Source organism: Nomascus leucogenys, chromosome 14 (genome assembly GCF_006542625.1).
Source record: "Nomascus leucogenys isolate Asia chromosome 14, Asia_NLE_v1, whole genome shotgun sequence".
Taxonomy (NCBI): Eukaryota; Metazoa; Chordata; class Mammalia; order Primates; family Hylobatidae; genus Nomascus; species Nomascus leucogenys.
The window spans coordinates 44,248,583-44,267,328 of record NC_044394.1 but is presented as its reverse complement, the minus strand read 5'-3'; the positions used below and the strand labels follow the sequence as shown (position 1 = coordinate 44,267,328).

Below are 18,746 nucleotides of genomic sequence, written 5' to 3'. Positions count from 1 at the left end.
AATATTGGTTTATACAGTATTTGGCATGCTATTCACGTACGCAGTGATGTGTACGATGTCAGAGCTAGAAAATAGCTTAGATACGATTTGGATTCAGCGCTGGACGGGTCCGCCCCTGCCAAGCCCCGCCCCATCCCCCTCCCCCTCGCCTCGCCTCATCCCGCGTCCTCCGCCCCGCCCCCTCCGCTCCCCGCCCCCTGCCTCTCCGCCCTCCTCGCCCCGTCCCCTCCGCCCCCACCCCGTCCCCTCAACCCCGCCCAGCTCCGCCTTGTCCCCCTCCGCCCCGCCCCGCCCCGCCCCGTCCCCTCCGCCCCGCCCCGCCCCCTGAGGCATGCGCGGTGCGCCTGGCCGGCTGGGCTGGCTGTTTGAGAACTGCGTGCGGAGCTCTCTGGCCGGTGTCTGAAGTCGTCAGTTTACTGCTTGTAACAAACATAGCGATCACTGGGAACCTGGAAGTAGAGACTCCTTTCTGCCGTCTCTCCGTCCCTCGGGCTGCTGCGAATTTCCCCCCACGCCGGTCGCCAGGACCCCGGGCTGGTTGAACGCCCCCACCGGTCCCGCCGCCCCAGGGCCCGCTACGCGCCCGGCATAATGGGAGAAAAATCACTACGGAAAGGCCCAGCCCCTCGCCATGCAGACGGGAAGCTTGGCCGCACGTGTGATCACCCTTATGCCCCTTGGGGCTTCACCCCCGCTTCGCGGGCTCCAACAGCCTGGGCCGGGGCCTCCTTGTCCTGTGTGGGCCTCTCGGCGGTAAGAACACAGTCCCCAGCCCCAGCGAGCTCGCGGGCCTCCCACCCGCCGTGCACAGGCTGCACTTCTGCGCCCCAGCACTGCGCCTGCGGGACCACCTGGGTCACTTTTCCATTCTGATGACGTCCTGTACTTCGTGGCTGCAGGCTCCTCAAGCCCCAGGTCTGTGCAGGGACGAGCAAAGCAGCAGAATATCCGTGCCACATCTTTCTGGAGCACCCGTTTTACTACCAGATTTGGAAGGAACGCAGTTAAGTAATTTCCAAGGTAAGTAATTAAAATTTTACGTTGAAAAGGCTGGAAACTCTTCTGCTGGTAATAACTGTCAGACGTATCTGTGCCTGAAATGTCAGACTTTCTCTGAGAAAAAAACTGAAAACTTGTTTCCCATTATTTTAAATAGGAAAAATTATAGGGCACAGCAAGTCAATAGAAAAAAACCTACCAATTTCCTAACTCAAAGTGTGGCAGTAGGTTTAAGTTGCACATAAGTTAGGATGTAAAGTGCTTAAATGTTGCCACTTGGTCACCCACATTTGATATGGTTGTTAACATGCAGTTGCCTTGGATGCAGTAGCTGTAGCTTGAGACCAGCAACATCACACGTGAACCTCCCCTTTGTCAACACACCAAAGCTTTTTGAAGTGACTGTCATGATCCTGATGGTCTACCAGTTGTTTCTGGAAGCAGCATGTGGCTTTTCCAGCAAACTATTGAGTTTAAAATGTTGTAATTTTTGAAAGCTCAAACATTATGTCTACAACCATCAGCTGAAAAATTTGAGACAGGTTCATGCTCTTTTGCCCAAACTGCACCACAATAGGGGCTCCAGCGATCCACCTGCTTCAGCCTCCCCAGTAGCTGAGACCACAGGTGTGTGCCACCATGCCTGTTAATTTCTAAATTTTTTGTAGAAACTACATCTCCCTACATTGCCCAGGCTGGTCTCGAACTTCTAGACTCAAGCAGTTTTCCTGCCTTGGCCTCCCAAAGTGCTGGGATCACACGCATGAGTCACCGACTGCACCCAGCCTGAAAAATGTTTTGCGAGATAAATAGCTGCTATACAGTTTAGATATTAAAAACTAAGATGTGTTCTTCCAGGAAAGTAATAATTTCGAATATATTCTGTGTCACATCCTGTATTATGAAATAGATGGCAAAAAAAATCCCATTTAATTTAAAGATGGAAGCTGTAACTTCAAGTAAATTTGGAGCTGAGGAGTCCTTTCGGGCTATGACCCCAGAATTCTGGGGTTCTCTGTACTGATTTTTTGCTAGTGTCCACACACAAGCATTCCTTAATGCTGTGCGTTAAACAAATAGACCTTCTTTGACCGCAGGTTTCTCTCCATTTACCATTCTGTTTCTCTGCTCCATGCAACTACGTCACCTCCTGTCCTCTCTTGAACCCACTCCTTTCTAGCTTTCCTCCAGGGTACTTTGCTGAAACGACTTTCATCTCAGTCATTTAGCTGCATTTGACACAGATGATCCAATTGTGGAGTTCCACCCTTTCTTCTGCATTTTAAAGACCTTCCCTCCTGGATTCCCTCTCACCTTTATCTTCATCCTCCTGCTCCTCCTCCACCAGATCTCTAGTGATCCTCTCTGAATGATCCCACACAGTCTCATAGCTTTAAATACCATCCATCTGTTGATTATCACTAGGCTTGGGTCCTCTTCCCTGAGGGGAACACCAAGAGTCATCCCTGACTCTTTTCCCTTCTCCCCCAACCCCCATGCAACCACACAGCAAGTCCTGTGGCTCTTGAGTGCAACCAGCATCCTGATTCACCATCTCCATTTCTACAACCAGTTTCAGTCACCTTCCTCCTACTGGTCTACTGCCAAAGATCCTCCAACCTCCCTGTATCCTGTGTTGCCCTCCTACAGTCCAGCCTCCCCTCAAGCATCCAGAGTGATCTCTTGAAAATATTAAAACATGATATAGGCATACCTCCACCCCTGTGTAAACCCTGCCACTGTCTACTCATTGCAGTAGAATAAAAGCTCAGACAACCTGGTGCCTGCCTCTTCAACCTCATCCCCTACCCTTGCTTGTTCTTGCTATGTGGATCAGATTTTCTGGTCTCCAGAGCTGAAAACAATCTTAACTGACAGACATTAGATCATAGACTGTGTCCACAGCATAAGGCATGGAAGGAAAAGTCTGAGAGAGTGAAGGGCCAGAAAAGTTTGTTTAAAAAAAAACTGGAAGCATAACTAACCTGTATGTATATACTCAAAAGAACGTGGAAACAAAATGAACTCTTTAGAAACTGAGCCAATAGACTTGCAAACAAATAGAAATACCTTTGGTCCTACTCTGAAAACAAAAAGAATCCTTAGTGAGTATACAAGAACAAAAATTGTACACATTTCTGGGTCATAATGCAATAAAACCAGAAATAATGGAAAGAGAATTTAAAGATGTTCAGCTTCCTGAAAATGTAAATTATCCTTTTAAACAAATTAGTGCCTACATCAGGGTGCAAATCCAAAACACAAATACCTTGCCTATAAAAATATATTTTTGCAAACAACAGTGTATCCGGATGTAAGGAGAGAGCTCACTGACTCAGAAGCTCCCAGAGTGACCAGATGTGTTCATGGGAACCAGAGCACTGCCCTGGAGTCATTTGACATCACCTTATTACAGGTAGGACAGCCATGCTGGGAGATGCCCAGATGCCAGTAATAAGTTAGAGGATTCCCTCCTGAACGGGACCTCCCAGTCCTCTTTGGCACAGGGTTCCAGGCAGTGACCACGTATCCGTCGGTGAGGGCTTACAAGATCAACCTACCCTCAGGCAGTGGAGTGGAAACTGGCACTAGAAGCTACAGTGGAAAAAATGAATGGCCTCTAAGAATATGTCATCTGCCCCATGCAAAGACTGGATCCCAGAAGTCCTCCTGGTAAGGACTCGGAGCCAGACAACTTCATTTCCTGTCACCTGGGCTGCTCTCCCTCTGGCAGCTATGGAAATTGGTGAAGCACAGGAACGTATTGGAAATGGCAATGATGTGCCATTCCAATGTGTGGAAGTGTACAAGTTAAGTAATATTTTAAAAACAGAACACACAACAATTTGCACAATCTGACCAAAGTGCTGTCATGGATGTTTCTAAACAAGTTTGGAAGAGAATTTGGAAATGGCTGAAATTTTTTTATAAAGCTTATGTTTTTAGTTTGTTTAAATGTAAAAGCATACACTTAGAAACAAGTTAGTATGTAAAAATTTTTAATCTTATCTATCTGGAAGCTTCAAATACCTAGAATGAGGCATTTCCGAAAGGTCTCTGTAACTTGAATTTTACTGTAGTTTGAAAACTCTTGCCCAGCATAGTGGCTCACACCACTATGCACTTTGCACTACTGTGCACATCACTCAGCACTTTGGGAGGTTAAGGTGGGCAGATCACTTGAGCTAGAAGTTAAGAGACCAGCCTGGGCAACATGGTGAAACCCCATCTCTACAAAAAATTTAAAAATTAGCTGGGAGTGGTGGCACTGCCGATAGACACAGCTACTCAGGAGGCTGAGGTGGGAGGATCCTTGAGCCCAGGAGGTCTAGGCTGCAGTGAGCCGTGATTGCACCACTGTACTTCAGCCTGGGCAACATGCCAGACTCTGCCCCCTCCCCCAAAAGAAAGAAAACTATTAGTTCATAGTGCAGTTGATGAAATAATGTACATCCACAAAGAAAGGAGCAATCATAATATGTATATAATTACTCAGTATTAAAATATTGTGTATACTATTACATATATAATATTGAATACCTATAATGAATGGGGCACTGCTTTAAGCACTTTATGCTCATTATCCCACAAGAATTCTCTCTCCAGCAGGTCTTAGTATATTCAATTTAAAGGTTAATTAGTAAGCAATATATAGAATTGAACAAGAAACTACTTAGAACATAGAAGGCTCTCGAAAATACAATGTGGAATGAGTAATGCAAGTTACAGAGATACACAGCACATTTATAGAAAGTGTAAAAACTTACAAAGTTAAACAGTATATTATTTAGAGAAACAATATATTAGAGATATTATGTAATAAAAGTATAATGAAAGTCAGGGAAATAATACTTTTTTTAAAGCTTCAGGTGAATGATTGTCCTAGATGGGGTTACATTTCAGAAGGGCCAACCATGCAGATGGCTTCAAATGTAGTGATGTAGGTGATGGGTACAATGTATTTATTTTACTTTTATGTGAGTCTGTGTATGTGTGTGTGTGTCTGTGTAATTTTGTATGTATAAAATAGTTCGTAATAATTTTTTTTTTTTTGCGTTGGTATGTTTCTCTGTCTCCTGGGCTGGATTGCAGTAGCATGATCATGGCTCACTGCAGCCTCCACCTCTCAGGCTCAAGTGATCCTCCCACGTCAGCCTCCTGAGAACCTGGGACTACAAGTGGGCACCACCATGCTTGGCTAAATTTTTAAAATCTTTTGTAGAGATGGGGTCTCACTCTATTGTCCAGGCTGGTCTTGAACTCCCAGCCTCAAACAATCCTCCTGCCTCAGCCTCCCCAAGTGCTGGTATTACAGGGTGAGCTGCTATGCCCAGACTAATTTTTTTTTATTTTTAAACAACTTTATTGAGGAAAAATTCACATACCTTATGATCTGCTAGAGTTTAGTATAACCACAGATGTGTGCAACCAAAACCATGGTTAAGTTTACAACATTTTTGTTAGTCCTGTACCTTTTAGCTATCACCCTGTTTTTCCCTCCACCCCCTACCCCAGTTGTAAGCAACCACAAATCTAGTTTCCATCCCAATAGATGTGTCTTCTCTGGGCATTTCATATAAATCGATCCATACAAGTGTTTTTTCATGTCTGGCTTCTTCACATTTGTCTCATTCCAGAAGGTGCCTGAATTTTTCCACAACTGGGAATACTAAGCTGTGGGGTGAATTTTTGGTTCCCAAGTGAATGTGAATGAGGCATAGTGGAAGGAGAGTTCTTTTACTGAGGGAACGGGACAAGAACCAATGAAAGAAAGAGATCCAGCAGGAGGGGAGGCAGGAAGCGGGGTGGAGAGCTTCTTGAAGCAGATGAACAGAGCTCTGGGCCGTGACGGCAGAATAGAAGGTGCAGTGCAGCGGGGTGCAGGTCCTGAGGGGGAGGGAGGGGGAATGTGGAAAACAGCAGGTCATAAACTCTGAATTCCAGCTGCTGGAGCTGTGGGTCCCAGGGGCCTGGTTATCCCCTTGCAGGCAGGAGCTGGAAAGTGGGGCTCTGCTCAGGTCCAGGAAGGAAGTGGGTGCACGGGTGGTGTGGACATGTGCATGGAAGCCCGCAATGTGAGGTCAGAACTTCAGGGAGAACCTGCATTTGGTCTCCAGGCTGGTTGGAAGTGTTCTTTCATTCAGCAGCCTTCTCATTAAGTGCCTGCTGTGTGACAGACACTGCAGAGCACAGAGATGCAATCTTACCTGTCCCAGCCTTCCAGGCACCGCACGTGCTTTCAAACAACCAGCTCTCATGTTTCATGGAGCAAGAATTCACTCACTACCACCGGGACAGCACCAAGCCATTCCTTCCAGGGAGTTGTCTGGAAGGCTGGGACATGGTTATTTTCCATCTCCCCACGGTTCATGGAACTGTATTCTGCATAGAATTGGCAAAGGACAACTATCATTGATTAGTAATTGAAGAAACAAAGATTTTAACTTCATGTTTTTTACAAAATGCAATATCTGAGATGTAGCATTCTATATCTTTGGCTTTAATGTTAGCTATACAGACAAAATAGAAAATGAAAAAATTTTTTCCAATATTAAATATTCACATTGATGTCTGTATTAGTCTATTTTGTGTTGCTATAAAAGAACACCTGAGGTTGGGTAATTTATGAAGAAAAGAGATTTATTTGGCTTATAATTCTGCAGGCTGTACCAGCCTGGCACCACCATCTGTTTCTGGTGAGGACCCTAGGAAGCCTCCAGTCATGGTGGAAGGGGAAGTGGAGCAAGGAAGAAAGGAGGTGGGGAGCCACACGCTTTCCAACAACCAGCTCTCATGTTTCATAGAGCAAGAACTCACTACCACTGGGACAGCACCAAGCCATTCCTGAAGGATCTGCCCCCAAAGACCCAAACACCTCTACTAGGCCCTGTTTTCAACATTGGGAATCAAATTTCTTTCTTCTTTATTTTTTTTTTTTTTTTTTTTTTTTTGAGATGGTGTTTCGCTCTGTTGCTCAGGCTGGAGTGCAGTGGCACGATCTCAGCTCACTGCAAGCTCTGCCTCCCGGGTTCATGCCATTCTTCTGCCTCAGCCTCCCGAGTAGCTGGGACTGCAGGTGCCCACCGCCACGCCCAGCTAATTTTTTGTATTTTTAGTAGAGACAGGGTTTCACCGTGTTAACCAGGAGGGTCTCGATCTCCTGACCTTGTGATCCGCCTGCCTCGGCCTCCCGAAGTGCTGGGATTACAGGCGTGAGCCACCGCACCCGTCCTAGGCCCCACTTTCAACATTGGGAATCAAATTTCTTTCTTCTGTTTTGTTTTGTTTTGTTTTGTTAAAGAGATAATCTCACTCTGTCACCCAGGGTGGAGTGAAGTAGCGCAGTTATAGCTCACTATCGAAGCCATGGCTGAGCTGAGCCATAGCTTACTGTGGCATTCAACTCCTGGGGCTCCAGAGGTCCTCCCACCTCAACCTCCTGACTAGCTGGGATAACAGGCTCAATCTACCATGCCCAACTAAGTTTTTAATTTTTTGTAGAGACAGGGTCTCACTAGGTCAAATTTCAACATGAGATTTGGAGGGGACAAATATTCAAACTGTATCAATGTCAATAGGTTTTTTTCCTCATGAAGAGTATCTATGTGTTAGGAACTTTAGATGTTTAAAAAGTGGTGGGTGGGGAAGAAGTATATAATAAGGGACACACACTTTATAATTTCCTCACATTTTAAATTACTCCGATAACTAATACATAGATGGATTTATGGGTCTGGAATTTTTTCAGTGAGACATTTGTTTATAATTAAAATGTGGATTTTAATCTCCTTATTCCTTTTTAATTCAGTCCCAGGCCTGAGCCACCATCAAAACCTTCCTACATTGAAGCTGGGGTTTTTCCCTGAAAATGTTGCTTGTTAGGAAAAAAGGAAGCACTTACCTTGAGCCAGCTGACCTTGGCTGCCATGCCACTCTCACAGAGGAGTGTTATTCAGTGGGAAGTTTTGCTCTCTGCATGGCACTGCAGCCCCTCAGCCCTGAACTCAGCAAACACTGTCCCATTTTGCCCCCAGTAACAAGCACAGGGGCACCATCACAGGCTAGTACCCAGTGTGGACTAAGTCTTGGGAACTTACTGGAATTGTTGGAAGATATGTCCCTTTTTAGTAATGCACATGGCCGTAAATATTAGGTACAATTTGAGTTCAGGCTCAGTTCATCATGTGTTTTGGCTCAGCTGTGGCCTGCATATGGTATTGCTGATAATAGCAATTAAAATGCTGGTGAGCCACAGAAAGAAAAATCCTGTGTTTTCTGAAAGCTTCAAACACCTTTGGACTTGTTCCTTAATCACCTGGGAGGAAGAGAACCTACAAAAACTGGAAACGCAGTGGCCAGCAAGCAGCCCTGGAGAGGCTTGCTGAGCTATGAGGGTCTGGAGGAGGAGGAAGCTCTGCATTGTTTCTGCAGCCCCCGTGCAAAACAATGTTGAATTCCAGTGTGATATTGAAATGAATGTATTTTATTGTAATGTTAAATCCTAAATTTTTTATTAAGTCCTTTGTTCACAAATGGAAACAACAAAATGTTGTTTAAATTATTTAAAATTTTCAGGTTTTATAACCTTCCTGTCCTCTAGCAAAAAAAAAAAAAAAAAAAAGAAGAAAGAAATTTGATTCCCAATGTTGAAAGCGGGGCCTAGTGGGAGGTGTTTGGGTCTTGGGGGCAGATCCTTCAGGAATGGCTTGGTGCTGTCCCGGTGGTAGTGAGTGAGTTCCTGCTCTATGGAACATGAGAGCTGGTTGTTTGAAAGCGTGTGGCACCCCACCTCCTTTCTTCCTTGCTCCACTTCCCCTTCCACCATGACTGGAGGCAGCCTGAGCTTCAGAAGGGAGGCAGTCCTTTAAGACAGCCGTGTCCAATATAAACAGAATATGAGCTATGCCTGTCTGTAATTTTAAATTTTCTACTAGCCAGGTTAAGGAAACTAAAGAGAAACAGGTGGAATTGATTTGTAATAATATAATTTATTTGACCCAATGTATCCAAAATATCATTTTAATGTGTGATCAGTATAAAATTATTAATGAAACATCTTACATTTCTTTGTCCTAAATCTTTAAAACTCACTCCATATTTTACACTTCTAGCATATCTCAGTTCAAAGCAGCCAGATTCCAGATGTTCTGAGAGCTCTGACTCCCTGAACTCAGGAAGGTGAAGGGCCTGAACCCCACTTCTCTGCCAGGAGCGAGGGAGCTCCCCCTTCCTACCCACATCTCTTCTCAGTCCCAAAGGAAGAGAGAGTGCCCTGAGAGAGCAGGGGCTGCCAGCAGGAGGTGGCCACAGGTAGGCCACTGCTGCCGATCTGCTTGGTGGGGCCATTCTCCCCTCCAGAGATCAGAGGACAGTGGGGTCCCAGGAGGTGGAACCTGTCCACAGCCTTGACCTCCAGAGTTTGGATTTGGAAGGAATAGATTGCAGACAAATGCCTTACCTTGCTATTTGGCCTTTGCCCTAGTGGTCAGGCTGTCATCTATTTCCTCCTGTGTTGTGTGATACTGTGTGAGTTTTAAGCACACACATGTCTACATGCACTTCTTTATAATTCAAGGGACCCAACTTCTAATAAGGGGAAAAGGAATTCAGTACCTAGACGGTCCCTATAGTGTGCCAGCTAACTTGTAGTCAGCATGTTGTTAATCCTGGCATCCTGTCAGCTCTGGGTGTGTTAGTTAGCTGTTACTGTGTAATGAGCCATCCCAAAACTTATTTAGCTCATGATTGAGCAAGTCAGCAATTTATGGCAGGCTCCTGCCATAAATTAATTGCTATACCTATAAAACCTGCCGTACCTTTATAAGGTATAGCAATCTTCATGTGTGTGTATGGGAGAAGGGGGTCAGCTGCTGGTGACCAGGCAGCTCTGCTGTTGAGAGTGAGTTGGCTGTGGACTGGGCAACTTTGGTTCTCTTCCCCAAAGTGTTTCATCCTCTAGCAGGCTAACCTGGGCTTGTTGTCATGGAGATGGCAGGGTTCTGAAAGAAAAGGAAGAAGCATTCAAGACTTTTTGAGACTGGGCCCAAAACTGCCAGCTGGATCCAAGTCTTGGGAAACAGATTCTAACTCTGGATGGGAGCAGCTGTAAAAGCGCATTGCAAAGGGTGTGTATACAGGGAAGGATGAAGAAACACATATAAAGCACTCCACATGTTTGGAAATTCTTTTCATCCCATTTTGGTATTTGTAGGCTATTACTGGTCTTCAGCACAGACTAAATCAAAATGCTGTGCCCAAAACAACCTCTTACTCTGAAAGCAAGTGATGTAAAGATAGATCTGCTGAAAAGACATTTCCTCCTGCTGCAATTTAGTCAAGCAGCTGAGCACGTCTTGAAGCCGTCCTTTGGTTTTAACAGGGCAGAGCTGTTTTCTAAGACTGCCCATCAGCCCTCCCCACAAAGCTGAGATGCTGCAATGAGGCAAATCACCGCAGCACACAAGGAAATCAGGCACAGCTAAGGTTCTCACCCCTGATGCACCTTACAATCACCTGGGTGGCAGGGGGCTTTTAAAATTCCCAAAACCCAAGTTGCAACAGACCAGTGAAATCAGAATCCCTGGGGTAGGATCCAGACATCCTTGCTGTTTAAAGCTCTCCAACTGGTTACAATGTGTGGCCAGAATTGAGAACCACAGCATGAAACCAACGTCTTTTGATGAACTAGTAGCAAATGGTTTCTCAAACAAATGTGAAGTCTTTGCTGCTGAGCTGTAGCCTTTCAGTCTTACTTGCGTTATTTACATTATTTACGTACTATCTTTTGCAGGACTTGACCTCTGCTCCTGGTTTCGTTTCTGATTCAACTCAGTTTCACAAGTACTGAGTGCATATGATGTGCAGAGCACCATGCTAGTTATTGTGGTCTTTGGGGAGGACTTTGCTGGGAAATAAAATCACATGGTCAGAAATAAGAGTCTTACTACTTACCAAATGGAGGCAAAAATGGGAAGACCTAGGGGGTCTCACTCAAGGGTTAGGACACTAATAGATACATCAGAATGTTACGGTTCATCTGATGATGCTGTGAGTGGAAGTGTCCCACTTTGAAACAAAAAACACTGCTATTACTCTGAGATACTAAGTTATGTGTGCAAATATGTGGTATTTAAATATTTTGTTGATATATAACATGCATAGAGAAATACATGCATAAAGCATTCACTTAAGCTCAATGTATATTATGACAAAATTAATAACACGTGGGTAACCAAGAAATAGAAGCAGCCTCACTCATGTGGCCCACAAGCGCTTTCTCTCTCCCTCCTCTTCAAATGTACCAGTGTCTTAACAGCTGACATTATAGATCAGTTTTGTCTTTCTGTGTAAGTCTTTCATTACAGAAAAATTTAAATATATAAAAAATGAACAAAATTGTATAATAGAGCCATGACCCAGCTTCAACAGCTAATAATCATGTGCCATTTTTGTTTCATCTGTACCTCAGCCCTTTCCCTACTACTGCTCACTTTATTTTTGTAGTTCTTTCTTGGTGAGGTGAGATACACATGCATTGAAAGACACAAATCTTAATTTTACAGCTTTGAAAAATAAATACACCCATATAACCTTCACCTCTTTTCAGAATGGAATATTTCCATCATCCCCAGAAAACACCCTCATGCTCATTCCTAGGCAATTTTTAACTCCCCCAGAGGAAAGTACTGTTGTGGAGGTTTTTTAACCGTAAGTTCATTCTGCTTGAAATCATACAATATGCATTTTTATGTCCAGCTGTCTCAGCATAATATTTGTGAGACACCTCCATAGTGTGTGTTTTAGTAGTTCCTTTGTATTGCTGAATAGTATTCTGTTGTATGAATGCACTGTGGTTTGTTCATACATTTCTCTGTTGATGAATATTTGGGTTATTTCCTGTTTTGGGCTATCATAACAGTAAAGATCTATGAACATTCTTATACGAGTACTTTTTTGTATTGTTTTATTCCTTTATTAGCATTGAAGTGACACATTTTTCCATTTTTTAGCAGTTGCTCCAAGGATTACAATGTGCGTCATTAACATTCTCACAGTCTAGAGTTAATATTGTACTATTACAGTGAGTGTAAAATAGAAAAACTTACTACAGAATAGCACCATTTATCTCCTATCCTTTGTGCTGTTATTGCTATAAATTTTACATCTGCACATGTCATAAACCCTACAACACAGTGTTATATTTGCTTTAGTCATAGATCTTTAGATGAAATTAAGAGGAAAAAAAAGAAAAATATATAATAAATATTTGGAGGGAGACGTTTTGAGGCCACAGAAACATACTGTTTCTTCATCCACAATTTTTGCATTCGTTGATGACTCTTTCCTGCAGTAATGATTACTGTGGTGTTCTAGTGGTAGTTTTCTATTTGTGCTCCTTCAACATTTATTACTTGGAATTCTTCTGTAAGTAAGATTTGTCTTTCCTTCCTGATTTATTTAATCTTTTCTATATCAGTATGGACTTGTGGATATTTATTTTATGTTGTTGGTTATAATTTAGTGCTGTCATAATTATTTGCCACTCACATTGTTCCACCTTGAGTCATAGAGAGCTCTTCCAGGTTGGCTTCTTTTGACATGTCCCCACCCTTTTGTTTTTTAAAAGCACTTTCTTATTTTCTGGCACTGCAGGTTGCTCTAGTCTCATCTTGTGTTTTTCATGGCAGGCCTAGAATTAGTCATTTTTCCAAGAAGCCTTGGTTTCTTTTATAGGAGAATAGTATTTAGAAACCAGGATCTGGGTACTGGGTGTGCTCATTAATACTGGGATATCACTGCTTCAAGGCCCTCTCAGCACAGTTTGGAAACACATGAATGTTTCCAAACACGTATGCATGAATACAAACTCAGCATCTACCTATCTATATCTGTCTATCTAAACGGATACATTAAAATAGACATGGGTTCATACTGACATTCCTAACTCCAGTCCAGTACCTTAGGGTTTATTCTAGCATTCTCCCTTTGTTTATTTATAACTCTTTCACCTACAGAGAGAAACTGGGCTCTAATTCTCTAAAATATATTTGCTAACATGGAAAATCATTTCAGAATGGCTAACCCATACCCTGAAACAAATTTGCTAACCAGAATACTGTATGTTTGTGTGCAGTTCTTGAGTTAAGCTTAACAGTATGCAGTCAAAACAGTATTTTCCAAGGTTACTTAGGTGAAGACTTTTTTCCCCCACACTCTTCAGTATGGGTTAGTCATAATTTTTAATGCAGTAAGATTCATTTGTCACCAACTGCATTCCATCTGACTTGCCCACCATCTTTGTTGATTTTTAAATTTACATAGGGTAAAACTCATTCTTTGTAACATACAGTTTTATGAGTTTTGACAACTGTATAGAATTATACATTCACAGTAACAGAACTGTCTCATCACCTCTAAAATTCTCTATTGTTGACGCCTCTTTGTAGTCAACCCCTTCCCCAACCGCATTCTTTGGCAACCACTAATCATTTTCTATCCCTATAATACTGCGTTTTCTAAAATATCATATAAATAGGATTATAGAACATATACAACACAGATGAATCAATTGGGTTGTTTGTTGTTGTTGAGTTGTCAAGAATCAATTGGCAATATATGTGAGAGTTTATTTTGGGAGAGTTTATTTTGAGAGTTTATTCTAGTCTATTCTGTTGGTCTATATGTCTGTCTTTATGCCAGCACCACATTGTTTTGATTTCTGTAGCTTTGTACTAAGTTTTGAAATCAGGAAGTATGAGTCTTCTAACATTGTTCTTTTTCAGGATTGTTTGGACTATTCTGGATCCTGAAATTTTATATTAATTTTAGGATGAATTTTTCTATTTTGCACAGGACATTATTGGGATTTTTACATTCTTGCTTTAGTTAATTCCTAAGTGTTTTATTCTTTTTGATGCTATTGTAAACAGAATTTTCTTAATTTCCTTTTCAGATTATTCATTATTAGTATTTAGAAACACAGCTGATTTTTGTGCACCAATTTTGTATCCTACCATTCCGCTGAATTTGTTTATTCTAACAGGTGTGTGTATGTGTGTGTGTGTGTAATCTTTAGGGTTTTCTATATCTAAGATCATATCATCTGCAAACACATATAATTTTACCTCTTTCTTTTCAGTTTGGATGCCATTTGTTTCTTCTTCTGGCCTAATTGTTCTGGCTAGAACTTCCAAGCCATTCTGAATAGAAGTGGTGAAAGCAGGTCTCCTTGCTCTGTTCCTATCTTAGTAGAACACCTGTCAGTCTTTCACCATTAAGTGTGATGTTAGTGTGTGTTTTTCATATATAGTCTTTATTATATTGAGGTAGCTTCCATCCCCTCTGCATTTGCTGAGTGTTTTATCATGGAAGGGTGTTTAAATTTTGTCAGATGCTTTTTCTCCCATCAGTTGAGATAATCATGTGATTTACCACTCCATTCTGCTAATGCAGTGATGTTTGAATGTTCAACCATCCTTGCCTTCCAGGAATAAATTCTACTTGGTCATAGTGTATAATTATTTTAGTATGCTGCTAAATTTAGTTTGTTGGTATTTTGTTGAGGATTTCTGCATTGATATGCATCAGGGAAGTGATACGTGTCTCCAGTTTTCTTGTCTACTTTTTTTTCTGACTTTGGTATCAGGGTAATGCTGACCTCATAGAATGAGTTTAGAAATGTTCTTTGATTTTCAGTTTTTTAGAAGAGTTGGATTCGTTTGGTAAGAGTCACCAGTGAAGCCATCTGATTCAGGGCCTTTGTCAGAAAGTTTTTGATGACTGATTCAGTCTTCTTAGTAGTTGTGAGGTCTATTCTAATTTTCTGTTTTGTCATGATTCAGTCCTAGTAGGTTTTGTATACCTAAGAACTTGTCTATTTTATTTAGACTGTCCTATTTGTTGGCAAACAGTTGTTTATAATACACCTCTTATAATTCTTTATTTCTGTAGAATTCGTAATAATGCCCCACTTTTATTTTTGGCTTTAAGTCTCTTTTTGTTAGTCAATCTAGCCAAAGTTTGGTCAGTTTTGTTCACCTTTTCAAAAACCAACTTTTGGTTTTGTTTATTTACTGATAAGGAGGGATTTATTTCTGTCATATACTGTTTGTTGTTTATATGCCTTATAGCTTTTTTGTTCTTCATTTCCTGCATACTGTCTTCTTTTGTATTTAATTGATTTTTGGTAATGAAATGTTTTAATTTCCTCATTTCCTTTTGTATATGTTCTAGTATGTGTGTGTGTGTGTGTGTGTGTGTGTGTGTGTGTGTGTGTGTACCACCATGGGATTACATTTAACTTGCAAGTTTATTCGTTTTATTCAATTGTATAAACATACTGTAATTTATTTATCCATTCTACCCTTGATGGTCCTTTGGATTTTTTTTAATTACTGGACTTTTTTTTAGAGCAGTTTTAGATTTACATGAAAAATGAGTGGAAAGTACAGGGAGTTCTCATATATCCAGTCTCCTGCCCACGTGCCCTGTTGTTACCCTTACAGTCTTGCCTTGTGGTATATTTGTTACAGTTGATGAACAATGTAGAAACATTATTATTAACTAAAATTCATTAGAGGTCACTCTTTGTGTTGTACCTTCTATAATTTTGAGAAATGTGTAATGACATGACATGTATCCATCATTAATGCAGCATACAGAATAGTTTCACTGTCTTAAAATATCCCTTGTGCTTCAGCTACTTGTTCCTTTCTTTCACCCTCCCCCTCCCACAACCCTGGCAACTACTGCTGTCTTTACTGTTTCCATAGTTTTGCCTTTTACAGAATATCATATGGTTGGAATTCTATGGTAGATAGCATTTGTGGGCTCCTTTCACTTACCAATATGCATTTAAGTTTCCTGTGTGTCTTTTCATGGCTTGTTAGCTCAGTTTTAATCAAGGAATAATAGTTCATTGTGTGAATCCAAAACAGTTTATCCATTCACCTATTGAAAGGCATCTTGATTGCCTCCAAGTTTTAGCAGTTATGAATAAAGCTGTCATAAACATTTACATGGAAGTTTTTGTGTGGATATAAGTTGTCAGCTTACATATGATAAGTGTATACTTAGCTTTATAAGGAACTGCCAGGCCAGGCACAGTGACTCACGCCTGTAATCCCAGCACCTCGGGAGGTTGAGGTGGAAGGATTGCTTGAGCCCAGGAGTTCATGACCAGCCTGAGCAATATAATGAGACCTCATCGCTGCAAAATAAATTTAAAAATTAACCACATGTGGTGGTGCCTGTTGGTGTTAATATCATTGTTATGCAACCTGCTCTAGGAAATGACGGTCCTGTGTTCTCTAAGATAAACCTAATGAGAACCACTCAAGTCAGTAGTCACAATCCATCATTAGCAGAAGCTCAGAAAATAAGATGTTAAATGCCTGGCCATTAAGTTTTCTTATCTTTGTTTATTTTACAGAATCATCTCCCCTCCCCCACAAACAGGAAAGAAAAGACAGGAGAAGCACCCCAGAAGAGGAGGGGAGAAGTGCCCCAGAAAAAATCATCCAGTCTCTGAAGCTTTGCCCAGGTGGGCACAGGCCAGCCAGCCTCTCCTCTAGTTGCCCAGCCGGTTGCAGGCTGTCATTTAACCTTCCTCCTGGCATGCTTTTGAGTGTTCAGAAGTGCTGCACACCCTCTTCTTTGAAAACCTGTTGAGCCAATGCCTCCACATTTTATGCACCTTCAACCTCCGCAGCCAAAAGCCCCCAAGACCAAACATGCTGTGCACACACAGCAGCTCTTTGTGTCCCGCTCCTGGCCGATCTCCTGCATCATCTCGTTGAGCTTCATTGAACTCCGCATCTGCATGCTCTGTGGAACTCAGGGTCTTCATTTTGCATGGAACTCAAAGTCTTCTTGCTCTGTGGAACTTGGGGTCTCCTGGCTCCACGGAACTCAGGGCCTTTGTGCTCCATGGAACTTGGGGTCTGTGTGATTCATGGAACTCGGAGTCCTTGTGCTCTGTGGTACTCGGGGTCTGCATGCTCCGTGGAAAGCATCGGGATGCACTTGACCCCCCACACGCACACATACATCCTTCATTTTATTCCTGGCCCTCACCTGTCCACTCTGTGAGGCTTCTTCACCCCCACCCTCCTTTGAGCTCATGCCGGGTCTTTCGGGCTGGCCTGAAGCATGGGTGTTGGTAGGAGGGAGTAGCTGAGGTCACGCCTTCAGGCAAATTCTGCTAGTGTCGCACCTGATGGAGCTGCCTGGGGAGGATGTTTCCTTGGAGGACACGCCCTGGCAGCCAATGGCTTCTTATGGTGCCTGCACTGCTGCTGCTGCCATGGGGGCGCCGCAGGGCCACACTGGGGGCTGTTCTGGAATTGGTGGTTTTCATTTCCAGGTTAGGTAGGGACTGGCAGGCACCTTGGCTGTCCTTGTGGCTTCTGTCCTGGCCCTGGTCCTCCCCAGGCTGCTGATTTTCTGGGCTGCTGCTCTTCCAGGAGGAATTAAAGGTGGGAATGGCTGAAACCTCAGCTTTGGATTTGCAGAGACCCTAGGCTGTGTCATGCAGAAAGGGAAAGGATTGCAGATGGTGGTGGGATCAGCCGAAGGCAGGGGCTTCACTGTAATGCTGGATGATGCTGGATGTATGCAAACATTGGGATGTTTGTATACAGCCCAGGTTCAGTTCAGTGGCCCATCAGGGAGTCCTGGATCTGGTCTCACTCACAAGCCATGGACAACGTGAGCTCAATTTGCCAGGACTCTTGGGGTTAGGGAGAACTCAGCGTCAGGGCAGCTCTGGTTCCTTCTCATGCTGAAACTCTGCTGGTGTTCCTCCATGGGGCCCTTGTGGGTTTTTCTGAGGTGCCCCTCTTGCTGGAGTTAAGGATGAGAAACGTTTGCCCTGGGTTTGCACCCTCCACACGTATGTAAGAGGTGTTGTGTTTCATTCCTGTCAGTATCCATTGCTGCAGCTTCCTGAAGTAGTTGTCTGTTAAAAGGCAGGGACCCGGTGTCCAGGCTACAGAGGGTGACTTCAGGTTCCACACCACCACTGTGGACCAGTGTGCCTATGGCCTTAGGAGAATTCCCAGATAGCACAAGGGGGCTGCCCCAGGGGGTGTTCAGTTTGTTGCCAACAGTTGCTGAAGCCAAAGTCTGCAATCTTGATGTTCAGGTCAAGCAGCCAGAAACAGGAGTTCTGGCCTTAGGTCCCTGTGGACAATGCCATTCTCTCCTTCCCAGGCTACTGATGTCCTGGGTTGTTCCTCTTATGGTAGAAGCTCAAGATGGAATGGCTGGAGCTCGGCTGCCTCCGGTTAGAGCCTGGGCTCTGTATTGCAGACATGACCTGGCAGAATTCCTCATGGGCCCCTTTTGTCATGGGTGTGACTGCTGGGGCTGGGGTTGTCGTGGGTAGTAAAGGTATTTACCAAGACAGTTGTGAGTAAAGAAAGGCAAATTTATTACAGAAACTATGAAAATACATTGCAAGAATGCAACATGCAGCACAGCAGAGAAGGGGCTGTCTGCAAAGATAAAGGCTGCAGGGAAGTTTTATAAGGTTGTGCTGGATGAGGCTATGTGCAAGTGAGCTTGTGCTATATGCTAAGAATATGTTGGAATAATTTTAACTGCCAGGACTTTCCTCTTCTGATGCCCAAAGAAAACACCCTGCTGCTTTTAGCTCTCTTGTAACCCACGTGCCTTTTCGTTTCTGAAGTTGCAAGATAATGGCTATGGTTTTTCACACAAAAGGGTTGCAGACTGGGTTAGGTCCC

The 18,746-nt window shown here is 43.1% G+C and overlaps 1 protein-coding gene across 3 annotated transcripts; it reads left to right on the top strand.

Annotated features, from left to right (window-relative positions):
• Window positions 1-311: 311 nt before the first annotated feature.
• On the top strand, window positions 312-16,692 carry LOC115838317 (uncharacterized protein C17orf51-like). Of its 3 annotated transcripts, XM_030827647.1 has the most exons (5): window positions 312-753; window positions 900-1,020; window positions 3,303-3,415; window positions 11,606-11,706; window positions 16,430-16,465. In XM_030827647.1, the coding sequence occupies exons 1-4, from the start codon at window positions 592-594 to the stop codon at window positions 11,702-11,704; spliced, it is 495 nt and encodes a 164-aa protein (XP_030683507.1). In that variant the 5' UTR covers window positions 312-591; the 3' UTR covers window positions 11,705-11,706; window positions 16,430-16,465. The 3 variants fall into 3 exon arrangements, with proteins under 3 accessions (XP_030683507.1, XP_030683506.1, XP_030683505.1); XM_030827646.1 differs by lacking the exon at window positions 11,606-11,706 and having other exon boundaries at window positions 316-753; window positions 16,430-16,552; XM_030827645.1 differs by lacking the exons at window positions 3,303-3,415; window positions 11,606-11,706 and having other exon boundaries at window positions 323-753; window positions 16,430-16,692.
• The last annotated feature ends 2,054 nt before the right edge of the window (window positions 16,693-18,746 follow it).

Coding starts and splice junctions, on each gene's coding strand:
- LOC115838317 (XM_030827645.1), top strand. CDS start 592: ATGGGAGAAAAATCACTACGGAAAGGCCCAGCCCCTCGCCATGCAGAC. Junction 754..899: donor CCTGTGTGGGCCTCTCGGCG/GTAAGAACACAG, acceptor TCGTGGCTGCAG/GCTCCTCAAGCCCCAGGTCT. Junction 1,021..16,429: donor GCAGTTAAGTAATTTCCAAG/GTAAGTAATTAA, acceptor TTTATTTTACAG/AATCATCTCCCCTCCCCCAC.